Genomic DNA, 27,690 nt, shown 5'->3' on the forward strand with positions numbered 1-27,690 from the left:
ATAGATGTCCTGATCTGCTGAAATGTTTTCGAATGTTTGGAACCAAAGCTAGAAAGCTGTGGAAGAAAGCTGACAAGTAGCTTTTGTATTCATAAAATAAAAAAAGCCAAAAATGGCGAAGACTTAGCCAATAATGAGCTGCACGGTGTTCAAATTACCAGCTTTTTGAACTATTTGCAGAAAGCTTGGGCAAAGTGCCACTCCTTTTCTCATGCTAATATAGCATCAGTTTCTAGGTAGAACCAAGGATCATAGATCAGTTTGACAGCATCAAAATACCTGACGAGCTCATGTTGCCTTATGCTGTATGAAATTACCCTTGAAGGTAATGTCTCACCAAAACAATGACACCAAAACACACCCAGCAAGAACATCAATCTTGTTAGCTCCTGATCAAGAAGATTAATGCTACAAAATGGCAAGCTCAATTCACAAACCTTAGTCATTTAATCTCAACAATTTTTCCTCATGTTTTTGGTTTGGAATTGAAGTTGCAGCGTTCCCAATGCGTTGGCATGAAGGCACAGACCGATACTATTTAGGAGACGGTGTCAGAGTATGTTAATGTCTCAACAGTTGAAGAATCCATCATCTCTTCCCAAAGTCCCTTTATGATTTTTTGTTCTTGAACTCAAAACTGAATATTGCAAATATTGCAGTACTCGCAGCAGGTAACAAAGCAATAATCTCAAACCCCGAGAACAAACGATAACAAAAGAACTAGAGTTTAAATAAATCATTCAAAGCTCACAACTTTCATGCTAATGTAAAGCCTGGTTTCTTTTTGCTTGACTAGAGTTCTGCTGGGTGCTCTTTGCTTTTGCACAAAGAGCTCAAAGTGTGCTATTGCTGTGATAAACTCGCTGAACTATTCCGCTCTATAGCTTTGTATTATTATAGCGCCTTAGAAAACACTAGCAATCATGAACGATACATCCAGGTTTTGGGGGCACCAACTCGTGCTGTATCTCAGCTTCACAGTGCCAAACTACATTTATTGCATATTAGATGGCTTTATAATAATGTGATCTGGCCTGTAGTCCAGAGCTGCCACCTCCAGAGTTGTTGCGTAAGAGAGAATACGACCAAGAGCAACAATTTATTCCACTGTACAGCATTTCAGTGAGCCGTTTGAAATGTACTTTACAAATAAAGCTGAGAACAAACTGTACAATTTCTAAAACATCTATGAAGCAGGCATGATAAACCATAACAGTATGTACACTGTAAGAGGTAATTAAAAGATAACTTTAAAATGAGAAATAAGTGCTCTTGACATGTCTTTTTTTGTTTTCAAATTCTTTAAGATGAGAATTCAATGTCTTCCTTGCTCTCCTCACCTCACTCTGCGGTTAATTGAATCTTAAAATATGAGATATCATTCAAAGCCAATGTCACAGAGAGGATGAGAATAATCAGAAAATGTAATTGTGCTTTAGGTATTTAAAGAGGTGATCCTACACTTAGATAAACATCCCTGAAGTTTCTCTCTTTAGTTTTTTCCCCTCATTTATTTGAATATTTTCATTGACTGGACCTAAACAATAAGTTGGCGACTGACCTAAAAACACTGAAGGTGTCCAGTGCCTTGCAAATGTTTTCATACCCCTTGACTTGTGACCTGAAAATTGATAAAAGCAATCTCCAATGCACATGTGCTTCACTGTATAATTCTGTTGTATTTTAAGTCTTTATACATGTAAGAATATTAGAGACCTACCTGAGAAGGTAAAATACACTGACGTTTGTGGTGGTAATGTGATAAAGAGGCATGAATACTTTTGGCAGCAGCAGTGGTGATGAGTTTGAATTAGAAGCAACTGTTAATTTTACATCGACCTGTTAAATCTCTGGAAAAAAGATTGTTTTGCAGCGGTCAAACAGCAAAATGAACCCAAACGTGACCCCGGTTCACATGGCACACCGGACACTGTAAAGAGAAAAGAAAACACACAATGTTGACCTGTTGAGAAACACAAAGCCACCCTGACGTCGCTGCAACAGGTTTGTGGCTTTGATCTTTATCTTTGTAAGCATGACTCAGTATGAGATCATGCTGACTCACAGCTACTACAATACAAAGATCTTTTTAGCTCTTAGTGACACCCACAGACGGAAAACACAAAGCCCATTGGAAAAAAAACAAACTACTTTTTAATCAACCTGTGAAGAGGTTCTCTCTCCTGATTTACCTCTGATAGTAATTGCATTCAGTAGTTAGAAATATGCCTTCTGCACAACTCAAGCATATCAAAGTGCAGTATTTATTTTTTTATTTTTGTAGAAGGTCACAGAGGACAAGACGAACTCCTTCCTGAACCCTTCTACCACCAGTTCTGTTCCTGTTAGGCTGTAACTTAATCTGCTACTCAACAAAGGTGCCACACATCAACGGGAGCGATGAGTAACAAACTGAATGCAAATTTTGTTTCACTTGGCACAGATTTCATTGTAGATGGCATTCACTGTATTCAAAGCATGCTTCGGCGAGGCATCTGCAGCTCTGCAACACTGCTGAAAGCACAGACTGTGACCGAGGTGCCGTCAGTGCTCTCGCAGTCAACACATTCCCACTTCACTGATCATTCTTATATCAAGCAGTTCATTAAATTGTGCATAATTAAAGCTAACGTCGTTACACTTGTAACAGCAGTCGGTGCAAAAACACGAGTTTGGGGGGGATTTCTGAGTGCAATTACCCGACTTCAACAACAGAGGGGGCGCTTTGATCGGTCTCCTGCGTTGCGCGGAGTCGTGATCCATTTGAGATCTAGTGAGTCATTTCTCAGTACCACCGTGTCCTGTGCCTTCCACGTGGTGGTGAGTCACCCTCCAGTGGGGGAAAGAACATGTAGGACAGCTTCTGACTGACATACTTGATGAGCAGATACCATCTAAGAAATACTTGGCTATAAGGAGCAGAGCAATTCAGAAAAAAAAAAAAATGTTGCCACAAAAGGAAATTGATTTTGATCTCCCAAATCAAGCTTGTCAATAAATAACAGCCTTCTGGTATGTACTGCAATAGAAAGAATGAGACCCACCAGAATGCTTTTTATTTCAATTTATTTATCTTTAAAGAACCAATACGAATCAGGGAGGGGAGATGTCTTCAAAATGGGTACAATGATAAAAAAAAGAGAAAACTGACCATTTTCCATTCTCCTCCACCCCGTCTGTCAGACCAGATCCGGGCTCAGTGTGTGAGCTGAAATCTGCATATTTGTTTGGGAAACCCTGTAGCCCCCCCCACCTCATCACAACCCTCTCCTCCCCATTTGGTAAAATGAATGACAGCTGGAGGTGTACCAGCTGGAGCAGCTCTGATTTCCTGTCTGAAATGTCTGCGTACATGTAAAATGTGTGTGAGGAATGCTCAGCAGGGTCTGATGGGCTTATCTAAGGTGGACTGATTATTGCACTCCAACAAGACTTGTAAGAAGAAGGGGGGAAAAAAAGTCATGGCTCTTACATAGTTACTTTAAAAAAAATTAAAAAAAGAAAAATTGGATAACAAAGTGTCCTTGCCCCTGCCAAACTCAACACTGCCACAATTCTCTTGCGAATAAATATTATATATTTAGACTCAGTGAGGCCCTAAACTGAAAGTGACTTGAAGCAAGTGAGGAGCAAAAAAAAAAAAAAAAAAATTCAATAAAAAATAAAACAAAACAAAAAGAACAAACAAACAACATTACTGCATTTTCAGGGTGAACCTTTTGAGTTTTGTGCAAAAACAAAAAACACAATCGAAATGTGTTCAAAGTTTAAAAATGTTTTTTTTTCTCTTTCTTAAAATAGAGGCCAAATAGCAATGAAAGGAAACAAGAACAGAATCAAAACATCATCACCATGTATGTGTAAAAATGAAAATTCACATAATGAAAGGTAAAATATCCCATGATTACAACTTAAAGTGAGAAGAAAAAAAAAAAAGAAAAACAAAAAGACAAGTACAGGATGGACTCGAGTGGAGAGAAAAAATTTTTAAAATAAAATAAAATTCTGGCCCGTGGTTTGGTTGAGCTGTAGAACCGGGAGGCGGGCCCATCTGTGTGCTTTGACCTTCCATTCATTGGTTCGGCTGGTGGACTTCCCCAGATTTTGTTTGATCATTCGATTTCTCTCAGATCAATTAACCATGACTCAGTGTTTACAAATCATCACAACAATTACTGATAGCACTCTTTTTTTTGTTATCTTCTCTTTGTTGGAAGATTCCGAACTAGATGTGCATTGAAAGCGGATGCACAGACGGATGGCCTACTGCACGCAGCAGTTGTGGCCGTTATCTTTGAACCGCAGACGCATTTTGGGTCTGTATTTCTCGAGGTAAAGAAGCTGTTTGGAGTTGAAGGCTCCACGTCTCTTCCTACAGGAAACAAAAAACAGGAAAGAAGTTTTAGTTCTAAAATGGGAAGGCACAACACTCAAACTCAGAGGAATTATTAACTTTTTAGAGTAATCCACTTCTTTGCTTATTGACCATTTCTCACTGACAACAAGGACCAACAATGTGTCTACAACTCATTAACTCATCTCTAACAGTTCAACCACATGAAAAAGGTTCATATTGCAACCATGCAGGCTTCTTTAAAGAGACAGTGGAGAATTTCTGGAATGAGGTTATTTTAAAAAAAAAAGAAAAAACAAGCCAGTTTTGTCTTATCTGCAGCAGATTACTTGGTATCTTTAAAAGTATGAATTTCAACTGGTTAGACCTAGCTAGACTGAAAGAAGCCCATCGTGCAGCATGTTTAAATTGTCAAAAATCAAAAATGTCAAAGCAGTTAATGCCAATGCTATTGTATAACTTTAAACCACTGTCATGTTTGCGTCGGATGCTAATTTACATATAAGCTAAAAATTGCTTTTACACAGAAAATTGATCTAGGAGGCTGTGCACTCCCAATAATCGTCCCATGAAACAAAGTGTAAAAAGCAACAAAATGTTAACTTAAAACGCTACAAATAATATTTAACAGAATTTTGTGGATGATTTGACTCTTTGGCTACACTTAGAGCATACAAGTGTCATATATGTCATTAAAAATAGGCATTAATAAAATGTAGAAATTCGTGTTTACAAGAATGTTGTTGAACAGACAGTGGAAGAGCAGGAAGGATACCAAAACAAGATGGCTTACGCTTCAGTAGAAGAATGCTTTTGCAGGTTTGCAGAGAAGATTGAGAACTTTGGCTTAATGCCTTTTTCCATTTTCCATTATTAAATTCTAAGTATTTAACAAGTATCTAATACTCTTTAAACTCACTTTACATGGACATTCTGATTGGAAAATGATATAGTTTGTGTCCAAGAACACATTTCATGTAGGAAGATTGTTGGTGGCACACCACCTACCTTGATTTCCTGTGTACATAATCAGTGGCTTCTTTGCAAAAAATAGCCTCCTGATGTCACAAAAAATAGTGTTGGTGTAAACTGCTGTGAAGTTCTTAAGGATTCAGTCATTTTACAACTACAGATGTCTTCTTTATTTCCAAAAACTGTTACACAACCCATTAGCTTCAGCCTCCACAACCAGGTAAGCTGGATTTATATTAATAAAGACGCAAATATACTCATTCACTGCTTGTAACCTTTTAACCTAATCTCAGTCCATAAAGAAATAATCATGTTTTGAGTCTGTAAAGCTCTAAGACTAGTACTCACTGCCTTATGAACTGCACGGCATCTTCATACTTCATTCCTCCCTCAAGGAGGGCTAAGGCCACCAAGACTGGAGCTCTGAAAGGTAAAGGAATCCATTAGACTGGTTAAAGCAAGAACAGGGAGAACAGGAGATGAAATGCCAAGGTTCACAGGGCTCCTTGGTAATAAAACAGGGGGAGGAAGGTAAACCTGGGAAACAGGCCTGGGAAATCTACAGGGGTGTACAAGTTCACAGGCGCCCTACTGAGCCGCTGTACTAGTACTTTGTGATAAGTTACAGTAAAACGGCCAACTCCTCGCTCACCAGAGAGAAGATGGGATGAGAAAAAGTAAATAAATATAGCTTGGACGAGTTCCTTGGACGAGGTCAGATTTCAGCTCTAGCGGAGCATTTCCTTCAGCTACTTTTCTAGCTCAGAAATTCTGAGGACCAGCGAATTAGAAAATTGAAAAGAAAAATGAAGTTCAGATGAAAATATCTCTCTCAACACGTTCTCTGTACCAAACTCACGCGGATGAGTTCAGCAAGTAAACCTCTACGAAAAAGACTGGTGGTGGTTTCAGAAAATACCAGTCCAACCAATACTTGGAAAAACGAAACCTCTGGAATGTCACAGCAATGCAAAAGAAAGAAGAAGAAGAAGAAAAAAAGGCCTAGAAGCTAGAGGAGCTGCCGGGTGTGCTGAGTACTTGTGGTCTGAGAAGACACTTTCACACCAGTTCGCCCACATCATGTGCTTCTTCCTGCATTGTCTTCATACTTGTGCTATTTTACACAACTAAACTGTAATTCCCCGTCACACTAAGGTGCGATTACAACGCGGCATAACTTCACATTACCCGTGCAACTTCACTTTATGGCGAGCGAAAATCGAATTGCCTAATTTTGCAGTCGCAGACAGAAAGTGTTGTAACTAATGACGGATTATCTAATCTGTTGACTTTATTTACAGAGCCCTCAGGGAACAGGAGGAGAACACAACAGTTCAAGTTACAAGATGAAACTCAGCACTGGGACAAAAGACAATCGGCTCAAGCTGTGTCATGTCTAGGGAAGAAGGAACAGGTGGTGAAGGGAAGAACAGAGGGTGAGAGGATGGCAAGAAAGATTAGAAAAAAAATAAAGAATTGACTTCTCAGACACTTCACAATTCTGAGCTTTCTGTAGCAGTGTGTGAACTCTGTGACCTCATCTAGGAGTCAGTGTGTTACAGGCGGATGAAACAGAGCCTTGTCTGACCAAGAAAAACCCCACGACTGGACAACAAACCCTAACCGTGGAGGCAGGGCTACAGCCAACAGGATTACATTAAAATATACTTGTGCATCAGAATAGCCCAGTCAAAGCCCAATTCTAAATTTAATTGGAATTCTAAGGCAGGATATAAAAACTAATGTTCACACATACACTTTTCCAATAACACTCAAGCACTTTTGTTGTAAAGTTTCAAACTTTTTCAGCATCACACTTTGGACATAAAAAAATCAATTTCAATAATGTTGTTTAACATGCAAAATATAAGACAACCTTTATTTCTAATACTATGCAGATCAATAAGTTACTGTATCAAAAGGAATAATAAATCTTTATTATAGTGAACAAGGTTTCCCCCCAGAAAACTTGCTAAGCCCGGTGGTTGGGAGCTCAGCAGTCCTTCATCCAGCGGTTAAAAAATGGTTAAAGTTGAAAGGGAAATTTGAAAATATCACTTGACAATTATGCGTTATTGAAAGATTAATACCTGAACACCAACTATAAAGTTTTAAAAATGCAAACATTTTAAAAGACTTAAATAAATAAGCGATGCTTAGCCTGGTGGGGGCACAATTAAAGCCTGGTGGCCCGCCAGGCTTATAATACACTGGGGGGAAACCTGGTGGACCAATCCAAACAGGTCATGCTAATGCAAATTACCTTCCTTCTCAAATGACATACTTAACACAATTTACAAAATTTACACACAAAAAAAGGAAAAAAATATCTCTAAAAAAATATTTTTGCCAGGTTTTCTGTCATATAGCAAATAGAAATAATTTTGCTGATTCTAACTGATGTAAAACAAGAAGTTATTTCTAATTTCACTTCAGACAGCAAGAAACAAAATGTGTTGGCTTTTTCATTGGGTGAATAAAAACATCTGCTTTCAACTGTAAATACTGTATTCCAAATTTAGGATTATAATCAGACGTCACGTTGCACTTTGATTTTCAAACTGCACAGTTTTGTAATAACCTCTTTTAAAGACTTTATCCAGGAATCAAGGAAATTCTAAGCCTTGAAAACACCTAACTGAAATTGTGTGAATTGAATGTGTAGCAAAGAGCAATTTCTGCAGGATTTAGTTTAAGTTTTTGTCTGAAAAACGACAAACTGAGACATTCGTACCTGCCCAGCCCTGCCACACAGTGCACAGCGACGCAGCAGCCGGGTTGCTCTCGAAACTTGGTGTTAAGCAGCTTCAGCCAGTCGTCCACAATCTGCGTGGGAGGAGGGGCACCATCATCGAAGGGCCAGTCCTGGAGTTGGAAAGAGCAAATTGAAAACTAATCAGCACGAATGACTTCGGAAGGCAGAGACAAACCCGGAAAAGCGATGCTCACCAAGACTTGTATGCCCTCCTTCTCCACTGGAGCCTTATCGTAGGTGGCATCACAAACTCTCACCAACGTGTCTACCTCGAACTTTTTCAGCTCCTGACAGACGACAAATAAGCTTTTAGTCGGAGACATTCATTACAAATATGAATGCACTCGATGACCAATAAAGCCTCTCACCTCGGTAAACTTGTTGAGCGTAGCATTGGTGGGATTGTGGGTGATAAGGAACCTCATGGCCTCATGTTTAATCTCGACTGCAGCAGGGCGGTTCATGTTGGCGAGACGGCTTGAAAAAACAATTACAATACTCATAAAATAAAAAGCGACTGTTGGCTCAGATGTACAGATTGCTATGAGGTTTGTGTGATCGGGGAAGGGTAGAATAAATAAAAAAAGGACAAGACGTGAATAAGAATGGGTCAGGAGAACGACAGGTCTTCACTGAGGGATGATGCACACAGAGAGAAAAAAAACAACCCAAACAAAACTAGTCCACAGTTTTCTGGGATGAGAAAAATGTAAATTGAAAGGAAATTGAAACAAAAAAATAGGAGGGGAAGAGGAAAAAAAAAAAAAAAAAAAAAAGATGAGACTATCCAAAAGTCATCCAATGAGTTTACCCCATTCAGGAGAGCTGGTTGTGATTGGCTGTTCAAGGAGAAAGCGGAAAGCAAATATTTTTCGTATTGGTTGGGATAGGGCAGGGCAGTCAGGCCAAGGACTACGCGATATCCCAGAGAGGAAGGGAGGCCTTTTGGAAAAAAACGTCAGCAGTTCCTAATGTGCTGGCAGTCAGGGAGGTTTCTGGGTAGCGTAGTCCCTTGGGGGGCGGCCGATTCACTTCTCCACTGAGGTGAGGTGCTGTGCCTGGCAGAATTCTCCGGTCACACACGCCATATAGGTACGGCTGAAGTCGACACAGAAAGCCTGCGTAGAGAGGGGAAAAAGGATTCTTAAATTTAAAATAATAATAATATCACACTTTTAAAACAGATCAATTTAAATTAAAAGGGACGTGCACATTTCTCACACTACAAAACGTTAAAAGTTGTTCTGCAGAGGATGTCTACATGATCACCTACTTACGACCACAAATGCAGAAATGCTATTCTCAGAATGTAATTACTGCTTGCTTATTAGACTGTGTGACCCGCCGTTGATATTTCACTTGCGACTCTGATGAAGACGCAGATCGTGTCGAAACGTTTGCACAACAAAGCTAAAAACGGATCATTGGGCTTAATTCTTGTCCGCAAGTTTGTGCTGCGCAGCAGCAGCACTGTCCGTCAGAAGACGTGTAGAGTGTCAATCTTTTAATTAATACTTCCTGTGTTCAAAATATGAGAGGTTATGTCCTCCAAACTGAGTCAGAACCTTGTCTCTGTCAATAAAAGTCTAAAAATTATCTGCTCCGGTTTACTAAACACAAACAGACTCAGAACAAAAACAACTCAATGTTTCTTACCTCAGACTATGTCCTTATTCTAATAATTTAATGCAAAAAAAAAAACAGAAAATAAAAATCCCCAAGCACTGGTTTCCATTTTTCCCCCCTTTCTGATACATAAAGCTTGCTTTAGATCTTAGAGTCCTCATGTTACCTTTAAACTCGGTATACATCCAAAAACCAAACTAATTGATTCCCTTCCCTCAGCCAGCAGTAAATGCTTAAGGTACCGCAAAGTGCGTTAAATTAGAACAAGTGCATGAGCTGAAATAAAATATTTTATAAGCTGTATTCAGATGAACAAATATTGTCTCAAGTATTGGATGGGCATGACTGGGCCAAATACTTTATGCATTATTTTTTTTAGCTCTCCATAGAAAATGGCTTTCCATTCAGCAATGTAATAAAGGGCTATTAAAATGAGTGCAGAAGTCTTGACTGGACTATGCACGCATCAGTTGAGATTTATTCGAATTTCTTTTAAATCATACAAGCATCCCATCCTAATCAAATTCAATAATAATGGATTCAACTTTAAAAGTAACTAAAAAGTTTATAATTATTATTTTTCAATTGGTGTGTGTTTGCAGCTCTAAAGCTCGATTAAATATTACAGTTTGAGACGTATTGAAATTTAGAGGTCAACGATGAACAATGTGTGCATCCCTCATCATAAGCAATATATTCAAGTCCTAATATCTCGCATTATTCCATTAGCTCCACAATAAATAGTGACATTCAAGGACAAGGCAATGGCAATGCGGCCAAAAGTCTCCACTGTCACTGTCCACACTAAAATGCAATAATGATAGCTCTTCAAGAGCACATCCATCCGTTTCTAATCATCGTAAATATAAACTTGAGTGACTAAAACCCTCAATAAAAAGGACACACCTAGCTAAATGCAGTGCAGGCGGCGTCTCATTGGTTGAAGGACACCACACACCCAGCATATCTGAGATGTCTAAACATGCAACGAATCACTTCCTCTTCCAGTGACTAAGACTGATCTAATTACATGTTGTTTAATCAACAAAAAACTAGAACAAAAGGTACACAGGGTATCTGCGGGTTTCAGAAAGTCAAATTTAAGACCTTTTTTTAATATCACTGTAAGTTACATTCAAAGCCAAAAAGCCTACAAATATAAGGGGGACTTCAGACATATCTGCAGTCTTGAAGACCAGAGTGCCACGCTAAAAATCTTGGGTTGGCAGCACAAGTGGTGGAAACAAACATTGTCCAGGGAGCTGACCATAAATGTGCACTTACCCATATAAGAGCTGTGAGTAACGTATTCAGGCTGACTTACATTTTTATCCTAATGAACTTAAGACATTTTAAGGCCTTAATCTTATACTTTTAAAAAAAGGTAAGACATTTAAGTATGTGCAGACAACCTGTTATACGCAGAAGAATAATAAAATTTTCTGGTCTTGGAATAACAAAGACCAGAAAGTTACACAGTAAGTTCATTTTGATTAAAAAAATAATCCTGCAACCTGCAGCACATTTTTGAGTCTGTAACACTGCTTTATTTAGCTGTGAAATTACAACACCTTTGGATTACGACACTTTGTAAATTCACCACCTGTCACCCAAATGGAAACTAATAATATGCACAGCAGGGCTGGCGCACACACAGGCTTCAGAAGACTCCGTCCCAGAACAGGTAATGTCTGGTCTGTAACTAGCTAGGGAGTTGCCACTCAAACCGCTGCCAAGTCCTCGACAGCCTAAAGCCAGCTGCCGCAAACTGGCTGGAACCGTCTCAGAGCGACATCACACGGAGGTGTGTGTGAGGGCCTGCGCGGAAGGAGGGGTTGCGGGGAGCTGGCTATCAGGACTAAGTACACACAAGAGTGGGTGGTAGAAGGCTCAGACTTTATCACTGCACAGGCCATAGTCACAAGGTGAGGATTAAAGGGTGGGCAAAGATTCAAGAGCCAGAACTTCAGTCCCACGCTCCCTTTTTAACTCTTCAAAAATGACCAGACTTGGGTTCTGAATCACCGTTTCTCTCGCTTACGAGAGCAAAAGCACATTTCAATGTGTCTCAACTGAATCTGCTTCCCTTGTAGTAGGTTTTATGAAGAAGAAACACAGCTCAAGGGATCCAGGAATATGATGCCATTCTTAGAAACCACAACAACTTTCTCATCTTTCCTCAACTCCCACCAATCTAGACTGCTGCCGCTTATCCGCAGTCAACTACCAACCAGAGTCAAAGGGACGCATCTACTCACTGTAAATTCTACTATTCGGTTCTTCTCTCCCTCTTCTGTGCTTGGCAACAGCTATAAGGGCACTCTCAAAGACAGACTTGACTTTTTTCTTTCCCCCACTCCTTTCATTCTGTGACAGCCGAGATCCTCTGTGGCGCCTTTAATTACCACCCTCGAGCTGCCAAAAACAGAACAGGAGGGTTGCATGCAGACAGCTGAAGAATGGGGACTTGAAGGACTTGATGAACTTTTGATTCTTCAGAAATGGAGAGGAGTGTTAAAAAAATGTGGCTGCTGGTTGTATTTAACATTAGCAATGAGACACAAAGATACAAGGAGATGAATAAACAGGAACGGAGCAAAACACTAACACAAGGACCAGACAGGACTTCCACAAAGACAGGTTAGGTCAAAAGATTAAAAATAATAATTAAAAAAAAAAACAGACTAGAGATGGTTGACCAGATGCAAAGAAGTCACATTGTTTGGTTTAAAGACTCAGCAAACAGTAGGATTTAGAGACAAAAAGACAACAAATTTGAATTGTCATTTGAATTGAACAATTTGAATGTCACCATGCATATAAATAAATAAAAAGGAAAGAAAGTAGGGCTTTATTTTGGGGCGGGATTTCCATTATGCCTAATGAAGTCTGAGTAGGCCTAAGCATCTTCACTTCCCTTTTAGCTTGCCATCCACTTAACATGCAGATAAGCAAACAAAATTCATGAAGTTAACTGAAAATTCGCAACGATTCCGAAAACTGTTTATGCAACAACTTCTTAAAAAAAAAAAAAAAGTGTAACCAACAGTATTTATAGATATTGGTTGCTCCAGCATTTACATGTTTATTTCCCTGATAAATATGAGCAAAGGATCAAGATATACACTTTGAGTTAACCACCATGCCTTCATTTGCGTTCAACAAAGTTTCTTTAGATTGCATTTAATCCTGAAACGATACCACCCACTAAATTTTTCAAGTTTGTTTACGTTCCAAATGTCTGGATTTTCACCTGACTTGTTCTAGAAAAGAGTGAATAAATGCAGAACAGGATAAGAAAAAAAAAGTAAAAGGAAGTTGACTTTATTGGGCCCTCAAAGTAGATAAACAAATTGGGGTGGGGGTGATTTCAAAAAGGAAGTAGGTAAAACTTGGCAACATCAGACCAAAGCAGCTGCCTGTAGGGCTGTCGTCAGTAGATTGTCGGGAAGGCATGCAAACTACAGTTGAAATTTGCAAACTGGTTCTGCGATCAAGAACCGCTTCAATGTAGTAAGAACGAGATGCACTTGCACTTGGTTTGTAGACAACAGAGCATGTTTAACCACACAGGAAACAAGCCGTGATGCATAAATTAGCAGTCAGAGCTGCCAAGTGACAAGCCAGCCATCTTTGGTTGAGTTTATAGTGAATGAGTGGTAGAGGTATTTTATGTAAATCACTTTAAACCTGTTTTTTTTTTTATCAATACCTCCAAAAGTCCCTTGTAATATTTGTCCTTGTTACAGAAAATCAGCATGTTTCTACATTATCCTGCACATAGCCAGAGGTTGTTGAATTCCACTATCTCCAAAAAGCATGAGTAAACTAAAACTTGCTTTTACTTTCTTATGTAATTGACTCCTGATAAATCCCAGAGAACGGAATAGAAGTCTTGAAATTTAAGGGGGTGCAAAAAATTGGAAATAACAAAGGGAAAAAACAAACAAAAAAAAAACTACTCGTGGGAAATCTGAATTGATTCAAAATGAAAAAACAATTTAAAGATGTGTTTAACTTGAACGTTTTTGCGAGTACATTGCAAGTTGCATTATGCGTCCACTCGGCTACCGTAGGAGGCCATCTTTGCACACTTTGCGCATTTTAAATAATTCTTTGACACATTTTTATTTAAGAAAATCCAGACAGCTAAGCTAAAACCCGATGCTGGGAATTTAAGTTGCAGAATTTTATGCACAGGCCCATTTTTCTTTTTAAATAAACTGATGGAATTTGATGCATTATGGAACCTTATAGACTGTTTTAAATTAAGTTTCTGTTTACACTGCATTTCCTCTTCTCAGTTATAATTTAAACAGAATCTTAGCGTTTTTGCTAGAAAAATTTGTTTCAGAATTTAATCACTAAACACTGAAAGATCCACATCTCTATTGGAATTCATCTCCTTGTTACAGTGCAGGTGTTCAAAACAAACAAAAAAAAGTGACCAGCTCAAAAGCATTTGCATTGTAAGTCCTTGCCATGTACACACACAGCTATATAAAAAAAGAAATACATAGCAGTTGCTATTTTGTGCATGCCTGGCTGTACAAATATATATTCTAAATTGGGTAAAAGGTCACTATGTACATGCAGAGGCCCACACAGTGGGCTACTTTGTGCTCCATTCCCACATCACATGTGCTGTGGATGAAGCACTGCTAAAACTGAAAAAGAAAGGAAAGACAAAAGCCAACAGTATATAGCATGGAGTTTAAAAAAAGCTAACTACTTGCACACGTCTTTTTAAGTGACAAAATGAGAAAGAACAGAAGGAGGCGGAATAAAATGGTATTGAGCAGGGAGTAGCGGTAACACTTGATAAGAACAGCGGTATCTGAGAACAGAGAGGGACATGCAAACCAAAACATGCGATAAAAGAAGCAGAATAATGGGAATCAGGGCATGGGTATCCAACAGGTGCTGAATCATTGGTTTAGGTGGCCTCAGCTGTAGAGAAATCTGAATAAAAAGTATCATCTGACCAGGGTTAAAAATACATGTTATCGTTTATGACGGACATTGTAAGGGCGTTAATGTTTCAACAGATTGCAGGGCTTGGAAATAGAATTGATAGCAGCTGATTTAATTCAAAACCTTTCACTTTGTTAAGCACTTCAATGCAACATGACTCCGTAACTAACAAGGACAACGAGAGTTTCTGTTGACACCCGATAGCACTCAGGTGGTCAATCGCCATGATTCTTGAAACAAGCACAACATATACAGAAGTAAGTAGTGTAAACACACAGAAGCCGGCTCAGGGAATACATTTGCTACATGGACGAAAGGGTGTTTTACTAAAATTAGATCGCACAAACACACACGAGGTTAAGTGTCTGGTCAGACATACACAGAAACTAGTAGGACCGTGATGGCAAAACAGACTTTTAGTAAACATGAATGTCTGAGGGCATTTCTTCCCCCACCTTCTTGTGAGAGATGTTATATGCATCTCCGTCTGGTGGTTTGAGGTTGTGTGTCTCCTCGCTGATGTTTTGTCTGGAGCCAGACCGGGCACGGCCAGATTATGCCGCCTTGAAGCAGCCGGAGGCCTAATTTTCTGTGTCCAATCCTTGTCCATTGGCAGGAGGAGAGCAGAGCAACATACATCACAGACGTGACATTTGGTGGCTCCCGTAAATTTGAAAGCAGCAGGCTGTCTTCTGCACCCAATTAATTTTTATTCTGAACTTTTGTTAAAAAACGTAAGTACCAATATCAATTGTGACAAAATAAAAAATAAAAAAAATGGAGAAAACTGAGAGGGGTGGTGGCTGACAGTTTTAACACTACGCAGACACCATCTGTAGGAGTAAAAGAGGAACAAAGTGTCAGACATAAACATCCCTTTGACCTCTCCAAGTACTAAATAATATAACTGGTATCTCTGGAAATGACAATGAGTTCAAGAAAGTACAGTTTCAAGAAAAAAGCTGATAAATCTTTGACATCCAAGAGAGCAGGGACAAAAGAATAAGTTTGCAACATTAAACCAGACCAAATGGGGAACAAAAGCAAAATAAAAAAAATATAAAAACAAAAGAAAAAAAACACAGGATGGTTCGGCAGCTCTCGCCTCCAACTGGGGCTGATTCAACCCAAACTTTCACAGCAGCTACGACTAATTCAAATGTTGAAGAAAAAGTGTAAGCAAAGTTCAAGGACCTCAATTTCAAGACCTCTCAAAACCAGCTTGCTTTTCCATTAGCCAGAACCATTAGATCAGTGTTTACTGCTGGTCCAACACAGGTTTCATTTCACTTGAACTCACCTGAACCCTCGAAAGAGAAGGGCTCTTCAGGAAGGCGGTTTGTCCTTTCTGAAGTGTTTTGATTTAACATTTTGATGGACATTTTTGAGAATGTTAGAAAAATGGATTGGCAAGTTTGCCATTTCTAACATTTCAAAATGACAGAAATGGCTACTGTATTGCTCCTCTCCTCTCCTTAAAAGTTTCCCCCCCAATCAGAAGCATTAACAAGCTCTGTTTGTAGTGGGAATTTTTTTTTTTTTTTCACCATTCACAACAGATGATAGAAAGCATACTGACATTATTGAAATCCAGTTATTAGAAATGTATAGTCAAACAGTCCAAGAATGTCAATCCAATCATGTAGAGAAATTAAGACTCCATTAAACGTCACTGTAGTAATATAACAGGAAAATCTGGTCAAAATGCCACTTAGTGAAAATGGGAACTTTCAGGAATGTCCGAAAAATAAATGCATGACGATAAATGTTGCACATGTTCTAAACCACGCAACTTTAGGTTATACGGTTTGAATCCTATATATAATGCTTGATTTATAGTTAAAGTTATTCATATAAATATCACTGTTAAACAGTTGATGTACAGCAAGGTACACGTCTGACTGCTGCTCCTAAACTTGTATTCAAGAATATCCAAAATATATTAATGAAGGTAAATATACAATGTTCCTTAGAAGACAAAGAAAACAAACACAAAAATACCAAAGTGTGGATATGCTTAATTTTTATAGTTGATGGTCATCTGTTCTTCCTAAACTTACCATTACATAAAGACCACGTATTTCTCTGATAGTCTTTAGGCAACACCGATCTAGATAAAAGTCTCAAAATCACTAACTAGCAATAATCAGCCAAGATAGCAGTAACTAATAATGACAGAAATTTTGTGTACCTTACTTGTAAATGATGAAATAGACAAATTTATTGATCACAAAATACCCAAGATTCAAGTTTTCCCCCTCCTTTTTTTCTACGATTTCATATCGACAGCAAATGACTTCTGGGAACTTTCTGAGGTGACACACATACACACTACATGACAGTCGTTTACTAATAAAATATTCTTCAAATACATATTATAAATCTAACTTCTTTAGATCGACGTTCACACTTATGGTATGAATTTTCTCAAGAGGGGTCAAGCTGCAGACCCAGAGGAAAATCTCGGAGTTTAGAGAGTTTTCCCTCTTCTGTTGTGCAAATAACATATAGCATGAAAATAACCACCTTCTTTATAATATGTAATGTGCAAGAGCTGACTATGGTTTCATATTTGGTAAGAACTCATGATAAAGACAGTTTCAGATTTTCAGGAGTCTTCAAAAAGCAAACACTTCACGTCTAAGGTCATCCATGTCTAAATGAATGGCGTCTCATTTACTTCTTGTTCTACTTATGAAATATTGTTTTTGGGTGGAGCATATGCGATGAGCACATCGCTCATTACACTAACTGACTTTGTTCCGACAAAGTAAAATGCCGAACAATGACGCAGCTCAAAATTTCTTTCCACCTGGTCTACAGCTGCTGCTTGTTTTAAACAGCTAAGTAAGTAACGTGTTGCAGCTCTCGCTTAAACTCACTGAAAAAACAAACATTTTTAAAACAAAACAAAAAAAATACAAAGAAATGCCTAAAGTTCTGTGGATATTAGGTCTTTTCAATGGTGAGGATCACACCAGCCTTTGAGACTCTATACTTTGCAACTAAATATTTTAGCTCCTTTCAGGAATATTCCTGCTATTCGGCCATATTTTCTCAGCAGTGACAGCTGGTGTTCAGGAGGGGAATTGCAGTGATAGTACAACACCTCCAGGAAAAGTTGAAACAATTTTTTTAGACAAATCTTAGGAAAGTCTTACTAACCATTTGAATAACAGAATTTAAACCGATTCCCAGGACTACTCGTGTTACTCTTGTTTAAAATGTTCAGGTTTAAAGACAATTGCCAAAACTACAAGTGTGACATATTAGGAAAAAGTTATGGTTTATTAAAAAATATATATATACAAATGAAAGTAAATACCCCAAGAATATGGAGTAGAATAATGCATGCAGTTGTAAACTAGTTGTGTCGGAATTCAGCAAGTGACAAACACCCTGCTATTCATCATGCTTGAAGGAATACAAAAGTCAAACGCGAATACCAAAAAGGAAAAGACAAAAGTACAATAAGCAACTCTAGTTAAACCTCTCCTTTTTTAGTTTCACCAGTTTATCTAGTGTAACAAGCACAACACTCAAATCCCCAGGCATGCCTAGACAGGCCAGCATTGAAAGATTGGGGCGTATATGCAAAATTCAGCTCCGGAGATCCCAGACTGTTGCTGTGCCTCTCACGACCTGAACCTCTCCTGGGGATTTGCAAACAGCAGGCTCGGCAGAAAGTGATACGTCAAGGCAGTGGATGCTGCGTGACTACGTGTTTTGTTGACGGAATTCTGCCACTTTTCCAGGAACGGATGTGGGAAGCACTAGAACATGTCCTTTCAGAATGTTTCCAAGAACAGAATCTTTGTTCGCCTTAAAAGATAATTAAAGAGAGAGAGAAAAATTGCGCAATGTTCCACTTCAATGGTCCTTTTTGTTGTTGTATATAAAAACTTAGCACACCCCTAACCTTTAGATGAGAGTGCTTGAACTGTTTCCTAAAGGATGGTTTTCAGGAAGTGCCATGCCAAGGGTCTAGTCAAACACTCTTCACCCTCTTTCCAAACTTTTATGAATACCAACTTTTGTCACAGTATGTCATGCTTTATTGGTGATGAGTTTCACTACTTAATGAGCTTGTTATTTAATTTGAATGTCGCAATCTAAAGTGCGGTTGAATTGTTTCAACACTCCTTTTTCAAAGTCACAGAAATGTGTCCCAATCTTCCATTAACCATGTTGCATTTATCCAAAGAAAATCAAGCGAGAAAAACAATCTTTAACACACAAAAAAGAAAGGAAACCAGGAGGTACATTTGCTAATCATTCATATGTGGAGTCTACAAGATCTCTAGAAGTATGCATGTAAAAAAGTCACAACATGCGTAAGTGGCGTGGAATAATACTCAGTGCAACCAGCCGGACAGGAAATATCAAAACTAAAAGCATGAATGTGGTTCTGAAAGTATGCAGTTCAAAAACATGACTCACATTGCAATATGACAATAGAGGCCAACAAGAAATGTGAGGAATAAACTTTCACAATTGACTGTACCAAAAATATGTTTCTTTTACAGTCACTTTGTGGGTGGGAAGTGTTTAATAGAAGTCTAAAATTAGATCGATATGCAGAATGATGCACAATGCATGCAACATTCCTACAAAAAGATACAAAACTAGTCACAAATGTTGCTTTCTGTGGCAGCAGAATATTTTAGAATATTTATTCATCAGTGCAGCAAGAAATGAAATTCCCTCCCAGAGCAGGTAATAAAGAAAGTCTCTGATAAGTAATTAACCTTAAGCTAACTTGGTATTGTAAATTTAGTTGATTGCTGTACTACAATACAGAAATAAAGGACTATTGTAAGAAAAACAGTTCATATTAAGGGTTAAGCATAACGTGGGTGAAACCTTGCTTTCAGAGCTCAAGCGAGGTTTGCTTGGGACTCCCATGGGTCAAGATGTCAAGACCTATAGCCCAATAATTACCCTCAGGCCAAATAAGTTCAGCTCTACTATAAGGAGGCATCACCTCTGGTAAATAATGGAGTTTCCCAATGAACTGAGGCAGGCAGGCAAAGGCAAGCTAAAAGAAATTACAGAAAAGGCAAGAGTTTCATTGTCCTGTGACATTCTGGCTCTATTTAGTATCTGGTCTCAAGGTAACCAGGTCCGCATGACTTAAGAAAAATCTAATAGCAATAATAATAAATACGTTCATGATGTTGGTGGCGATATGTTTCTTTTCTCATCATGTCGCTCTGTGACCCTTTACATTGTAAGTAATATAATTTTTGTCCCATGTGAGCATCTGCTGCTGAATGAGACTCTGTCCACCTGTCTAATCATAACATAAGCATTTACAGTGCAAGTTCTTAAGACTTGTAATATATTAGCCATAATTATTGCACTCCAGTCCTTTGCGATATGGATAATGCACACACCGACACTGCGTTGGCAATATAGTTGCACCAGATTCAACACAGCAGAATGTGGAAAGTCCAGAGAGAAAGTCTACATAGGCAACTTTTTGGGGAACTAAAAACAAAATGTCAAACAGTAAAAACTGCAGTTTTGTGAGCAAACTGAGCTTTCTAACCAATAACAGAAGAGAGGATACGTGCCATTTCAGTAGATGTAATCAAAATGTGGGCAGCCCTATACAGAAAAGATTACACATTCAACCAACGGTTTGCAAAAGCAGTATATTTTAATTAAATTTAAAGTGCTACAGTTTGGCTTTTGAAAATGGTCTGTTCCTGTTTGGCTTGCAGTTTCTACAAACAGACATCAGCATGTCTATTTTCAAATGCACAATATTTAGCAGTAATTTGTTTTGAGCTGTTCTTTATTAGATCCCCTGTTACTGGTAGCTTAGTATAAATTTAGTGTGTGCAAACCTCAAAATTCCATAAAGAAAAATCTACTTAGTGTCACATATTCACTTAAACCTAGGGTTTTCTTTCTGATAATTGGCACTTAAAATCTAAGGATTTATACAATATCTTCCAAAGTCAAGTTAGCTGACAATCTAAATGATTCGGGTTTAAACAAAGACTATTTGCTGTGTTTATGTTATAATAAACTGGGCATGCTGACTATACCCTGTTCAGCACAACAGGTTGCCTTGCTGTATCCCCAGAGGACAGAAGCTAATCTTCAGTTGGAGTGCTTGTTGTTCTGGCTCGTGTGTCCCTGTAAGCTAGAAACAGGAGGTGGGGGAATTATAGAGGGTAGGGGGAATATGGAAATCCCCTCCCTACTCCTATGAAAAGAAACACCCAGCACACATGTACTTTGCATGGTTACGGACACTTATCACATCGCTTTACAGCCTCTGAGTGAGCACAGATAAACAATGCAACGATCAAAGCCTTATGATAGTGCTTAGAGGGTGGGCAAGGGCAGGGAAAAGGGCTAAAGAGCTTACAGAAGGGAACAGAAATGTAGTGTCAGAACAAGCACCAAGCAATCAAAGCAGTCCTTTTTGTCTTAGTTTCTTCATTAAATTAAAACATATCTACCTACAGTATTAAATAACCAGTGGGACAACATAATAAAACTCAAAATTATTTCTAAATACACTAGGAACATTTAACAAGTCTGAGGGGTAGTGGCACTGCTGTTCCAGCCAAAAATGTGCTTTGGCAATCTAGCCCAAGGCATAAAAAGAGACACTTTTATGAATGATAAATTATTTCAACTTACAAAAAGAAGCACATTTGTTGCTTTTGCTGCATATGGCTGCCACCATTTTGAATCCATGTTGGAAACTCTTCTGTTGACGCAAGAAAGAAAATAGTTCTCGAGTTGCCCCAGCTGACTAATAAAGACGCTGTTTTCCGCCTGCTCGTCAGCTGGCGGAAAACAACCAAAACGTCTCCATTTACTTTTGCAACTTTGTGTGACATCATTTGGGGAACCAGATAGGAAAAAGGCAATTTGCAAGTACAATAAGATAAGGCTGTATGATGTGGTGCACTAAGGCCGAAGCTGGCATCCCGACTCATGGCTTACCATCAGCATTAAACTAAAGGACCATTTTGATTATCTCAATTTATGCAATAAAGCATTTCTCCGATCTAGATCTGTTGTTACTAAACTAAAAAAAATTGCATCAAACAGTTTGTTCATGAATCCTTCAGACCACAAAAGTGTGTTTTTCGTTTAGAAAACAAGTATAAAGTATCATTTTTCTTCAGATACTTATATTGTCAACCACACCGACCCAGAATTATGATCAAGCTAAAAAAAGAAAATAACACTAGTGAAAAAAAAAAAACTAAAAAAAAACATTGTTCCAATTCCATTGTGTGCTTCTGGTTTTAGTAGTGAAACAAGTTTATGTGCTGCTTTTAGTTCCAGAAGAATGTTTACAAACTTAAAATCATTGATATTTTAGGATGGAATGTAAGCATTAGGCTAAAACTAACAAAATGTGTGACTTTTAGAACAACAACTAGCGTTACCCCTACTAGTTTTACTGCAAAGTGCATTTTAAAAAGTTTCATGTAAACCAGGAAAAAGTTGATAATTAGTTCTTGGTATTTTGTTGGCATACACACCCTCTCCTGTTGCTCAAGTGTTACACTGGGTAAATGTGAACATTTGGAATGAGCAGATGTTACATAATGACTTCCACCCAAACTGCAATGAACAGGTTAGTTGGAGCGCCATAACCAATGCTCAAAGTCCAAAATGCTGCATGAAGTTGTCTGTACAAACCATCAACTTGAGAGTTTATCGTCTGAGAGTTAAAAAGATGGTTGTTGTTTAATTGTCTGGACTGTGGATTCGTCTGAATATTATTGATATACATGTGATGAAACCAGAGAGATGTACTACAGCAGGATGTATAGGTGAGCCACTAAAATAAAGATTTACTTTACAAAAGAATGCCAACACTGACAGATACAAGAGAGCGCCTGCACAAATATTTACCAAGAGGTTTGGTCCCACTGCAGCATCAATTCTGCTGACATTTGGAAGCAAACGCTGAGTTCGGAGAGCTGCATCAGGACTCGCCTGTTGCTATATCAACAATTATCTCTGTGGTAGCAACAAGTGCTTCTACAGGGAATTCTGATGTTCTTTGTGAAGAGATCTGAACAAAGGCAACATCTTTAAACATTCACATATTTGAGACTAGCAAGAAACTGGACATGCAGCGTTAGACCTTAATGTTTGAAAATGGACATCAAGGTCCGTCTGCTAGAATGGCAACTTTCTTAAGAGGAAAAATACACTTAATTATACAATCACAGCTACTGGGTACAAATCCCTTTTGTTCTGAGATCATGTTCATGAAGACCATGCAAGTTTAGAGTCATTCGGGGAGAAGCTGTCAGTCAGTTTAAGTGTTTGATAAGCTTCTTAAGAGGGAGAACAAAAAACAGCTGCAGCATGAGGCAAATTAATGCCTAGGTAATAAGAGAAACACAGCAAGATTGATGTTTACATGTTCCCCAGCACGTTAGACCAAAACAGATTTTGAATCAATGCCTCAGCTTCATATAAAAAAAGAAGAAAAAACCCAAAGCAAGGGTTAAGTCCTACCTGTTGCTATAGTTTCAGCAGGCAACACCACAGCAGCAGCATCTACATGAGGTGTTAGTCTGACAGACCGTCCCAACGAGTCTGTGTCTTTGCTCTAACTGAACGCTACGGCAACAACTGTAAACGAATACTGTGCCGAACACAGCATGACTCATTAACAGATACGTTATGCAGAAAAACTGAAAAGGCATAGACAGAGTGATGCGCTGCAATATAAAAGTTGGAGCATCCAAATGTTCAAAGAAAAAAAAAAAAGAAAAAAAGTGGAGATTGACTCCCTGCTGCTCGCACGGTGAGAAGTGATCACAACTTCAATGCACAAGAATAACCCTTAACGAAGCCAAAGATTGTACTATGTCGGGGATTTTTTTTTTTAATAAAAAAAGAAACAAAAATGAAAATAAATACAATTTCAGACAACTATGTAAAGCCAGTCAACATTGAGCAGGCCTTCTCCACCCTACCTTTCAACACTCACAGGATCCCCGTGGCTAGATGGGCTTAAAGCCAGCAGGCAACAACACAGGTGGTGTTCTCCCCCAGTAACCCGCTTTGATAAGTTGGCATCGTGTTACAGTACATGGGGTTCGCCTTTCACAGTTACGGTAACCAAGGCTGAGAACTTCCCCTTCTGCCACAGTGTATTTCTACACAGATAAAACACTACCTTTTTTTTTTCCTGTAACATAGTACGCATAAAACACGACAGTTTTTTCTTCGTATAACTTGAGCAGTTTGAAGATTGATTATATAAAAATTGCTCTTAGGTTAAAAGCATGGTTATTTTATTTTGTTTACTTTTATTTGAAAGCAAGTCTCCCCTTGGGGCTGGGCAATAAGATAAGACCACTGCACATTCAGCTGAGTTACCTGGAAGCCCCAGAAATAACTTTAGAGGTTCAAGTTAAGCAACTTCAAACTCTGATCATTCTTGGGGGGGGGGGCAAATAAAAATATACTTATACCAATGATTTAGCCTCAGCGGTTAGACTTTGTAACTTTAGTAAAGTCAATACAAACTAAGAAAAGATGGAATTTAATCAAACCAAATTATGCTAAATCAGCCTTTCCATTTGTTCACATCTGTAGCAGAGGAAACTGTACTGTGGTCAGAATTACAGCCCATTATTGTAAAGTGATAACATGTTTATATCACAGAGGTTACACTCTGAAACATTTAAAATCACTCTAAAAGTCAGAAAATGTACAGAGCCTTAGAAGCTAAATCTAGAACTCTGTGTCCCAAAGATAAATTAACCAAATAAGCGTTGCAGTGTGCCTCACTTCCTTCAGCCTAAAGTTGGTTAATAAAACTCAATGCTGAGGAACTGAGATAGATTTCACATTGACAGGAGAAGTACTCACTTAGTCAGCCTCTGTTTATTAATCTATTTAAATCCAAGCAAAATAAAACATTAGTTTTCATTTTGAGTTTTAATATTATGGTTGAAAAACAGCAGTTCCATCTGGATTTCAAGTAAAATACGAGTCTTCAACTGAGTTAAAGTGGGAGATGACAGAAACAAAATGCTAAGAAATGTTTGACATCCATTCTCAAATAAACCAAACCTTGACATTTGTGTCGAGGTACATCCACAAAGTCCCAACACCTTACCGGGAAAAATTTATTTGGCCCACGTCCTGCAGTGGAAACAACGAGGATTTAAAACTGGGGGAAAAAAAAGTTTCTGCTGTGAAAACACACAAACATGCACCAACGACTAGGTTATCTCAAAGAAATCCCATCTAAAGGTTTGCGAACTGAGACATTCAAGTTTACCTAGGACTCAATCTACCACACTTTTAAAAAAAAGCTGAAAATTCAAGTCAAGTGTGTGTCTGTGTGGGAGGGCGGTGGGGGGGACTTGGTTTCTCATGACAAGCCGCATGACATGGGATTCCCTCTAGCTCAAAGTCTCATTCACCACATCCATTTATAAGCATATACCTTGCAGTGTGAGACCGTATGACTGCAAGGTGTGATCTCTGTCTAGACTGGCCAGTGCATCACGCGCCAATTAGATTCAAGATGAAAGCCAGCTCACCAGCAGGAATGACCTGCGTATGTGTTGAAGCATGAGTCATATAAAAGAGTTGAGGTGGCATTACTCAAGATTGTCAGGTATTCTGGTCTTACATTAAACAAACCTTTGAATCAGTTGCTACAATTAGACACCATCAGGACAATCTTTGTGTCAACAAAAGAAAAAAGAAAAAATGCTCTTTATATCACAGGTTTCTATACCTCACTCTCTATTGCCACTACAAACTAAGTGGGTCACCTTGCTGGGGCTCACTCATAAGCAGGAATGTATAATTAGCTTACCTGTTACTCATTCGCTTATCCACCCATGTTGGCAGGAATGTTTAGAGCGTCAATATCGTATCACCCTCTCGTTGAAATTTACTACCAGCACCGAAACCGGAATCACTGAGCAGCCATAAATCAAAAACCAGCGAGGCATGGGAATTTGCAGTGGCCTTTAGTGTCACAGCTGCTCAAGTCAACTTCCTCCCCCAACTGCATTTCCTCATTTCACTTCAGCCCACAAAAGCTAAAATGCAGGGGTGCTTTCTGTTTCAAGAAACACCAGAAAGGATAAATTACAGACCCGTCCAACCTCGATTGTAGCAGCAATTTCTGCATCAAAGTAAATTGCTGGTGGAAATACTATGGCTGTGTGTAAACTGTTAGACAAGGTGTCAGTTCGGTTGATTTGTGAGGGGAACAGGTATGTTTCTATCAGCGAGTCTGTTCTGTTACAGTTGTTGGATTTTCCTTTTAGAGGACTCCGCTATCTTCGTCAAACCTGCTTATTTGGTATTGTGGAATTGCAGCTTCTAAAATCCACATTAATAACACACATAAATTTAGAATTCAATGCATTGTCTATTCAGTTCATGTTGGGATACAGCAAAGTACAGTCAGAACTTTTCGTATGAAAAAACCCCCCAAAAAACTAAACAAGTATGTCCTGAAGTGATCTTAATCCTTAAACTGTTGCAGAGTGCAAGCAATGGTCATGTATTAATAAATGCATAGATGATTCTTTTAAGTTTTACTGAAAAGTACATATAATAAAACTAAATTTCAATTAACAATCTATACAGGATCATTTTTTAGCTCTCCCTCCCCCCAATATTTGAGTGTTAATTGATAGACATACAATTGCCCAGAATTTCAGATTTTCAACTGTTCAAAATATACACATATAGGTATTATTTGAAAAGTTTAAACTAACAGAGCAAGTTTAAATGGTGGCCTGGGTCACGGCTTCGAACAAATAGGTCAACCCATACAATTGAGTCAACATTTGTCACTCAGGGTGGAACCGGCTAACTCAGTCGCCTTAAACTATTGCCAGTCTTAGCCATCTGGGAGCCACGACTGTTGTGCCACAACTACTGACGTTACTCTGTAAAAGAACTAAATCCCAGAACGTAAGATGACCACCACTTGCTATAAATTAAGATGTCATAATAGTACGTCTGCGGTCATTGTTACACTTGAAGCAACTGTAAAAAAAAAAAAACGTTAACCACTGGTTAAAGGCAAACTAGATCGTACAACACAATCTGCTAAGCTTGAGCTGTTTCGCAAGCTTAATGTACAATTAAAGGTATCATTAACCGCCAATGTGACACAACGAATAATATTTAGCTTTGGCAAAAATAAAACACCTTTGAAACGTTCACGGTGGACTTTCTTGTCGACATTTCAATAAAAACCCGTTCGAAATGTTCCGTTTTCCTCTAGGAAATGGCAGTGGTCACAATAGCACGCTAATACCGCTACATTAGCTAGCAGCTTAGCCGAACTCCGCATTTTGCCGTCACCACTAGCAACGTTCAATCTGGGAAAGTCTCAATAACTTAAGACTTTTCCCAGATGTATACTCATAACACTGAGGTCATAAACAAACTGGTAACATTTCCGTGCCTCATAATACATCTTATGTGTAAAAGCGGCGAGAGTCGTGGCTGTTTAAGCTATGAAGCTAGGCTAACATAGTGGTTCGCCTTATCAGGCAAGCCCTCATGCAACTTACTACGGCTGCCATGTATCGTAGAAACCTTCGTATCATGGAACATCCCTCTTCTAATTAGTCATACAAAGAAATTGAAAGCCAATGTTCGTAATTTGTTCAATGAATACTTACAAGGATCAGGCTGAACATTGAAATCCCGTAACTACCCCGGAGAAAGTGGAGGGAGTGAAAACACCGCTGTCACGTCGCCTTTTTGTTCCTCTTCAATGTAGCACCCTCAATTCTCGTTGGAAGTCGGGCTATGATGGAGGGGAGGAGACTCCCGATGCCTTTGCGGACCGTCGGAAATTGTATCACGAATGATACGAACTACTAGAAGGTACAACAAAACAATTTCAGAGCCATATGCACATTCCTACTGGGCACATACGAATTGCGTGAAGTATGGAAAACCATTAAATGCTTTTCATTGGACTTGTTTTGACAGCTACTTCAAAATGCGTCCTTTGTAA

General features: G+C 38.7%; 1 protein-coding gene across 2 annotated transcripts; it reads right to left on the reverse strand.

Annotated features, from left to right (window-relative positions):
- Positions 1–3,049: 3,049 nt before the first annotated feature.
- ptp4a2b (protein tyrosine phosphatase 4A2b) lies at positions 3,050–27,521 on the reverse strand. 2 transcript variants are annotated; one of them, XM_028035480.1, is made up of 7 exons: positions 27,350–27,521; positions 8,893–9,199; positions 8,450–8,558; positions 8,276–8,368; positions 8,061–8,191; positions 5,675–5,749; positions 3,050–4,372 (listed from the first exon to the last, which is right to left on the reverse strand). In XM_028035480.1, exons 2-7 carry the CDS (start codon positions 8,895–8,897, stop codon positions 4,264–4,266), a joined length of 522 nt encoding a protein of 173 aa, XP_027891281.1. In that variant the 5' UTR covers positions 8,898–9,199; positions 27,350–27,521; the 3' UTR covers positions 3,050–4,263. The 2 variants fall into 2 exon arrangements, with proteins under 2 accessions (XP_027891281.1, XP_027891280.1); XM_028035479.1 differs by lacking the exons at positions 8,893–9,199; positions 27,350–27,521 and having other exon boundaries at positions 8,450–8,859.
- Positions 27,522–27,690: the final 169 nt, after the last annotated feature.

This window comes from Xiphophorus couchianus, chromosome 13 (assembly GCF_001444195.1).
Source record: "Xiphophorus couchianus chromosome 13, X_couchianus-1.0, whole genome shotgun sequence".
Taxonomy (NCBI): Eukaryota; Metazoa; Chordata; class Actinopteri; order Cyprinodontiformes; family Poeciliidae; genus Xiphophorus; species Xiphophorus couchianus.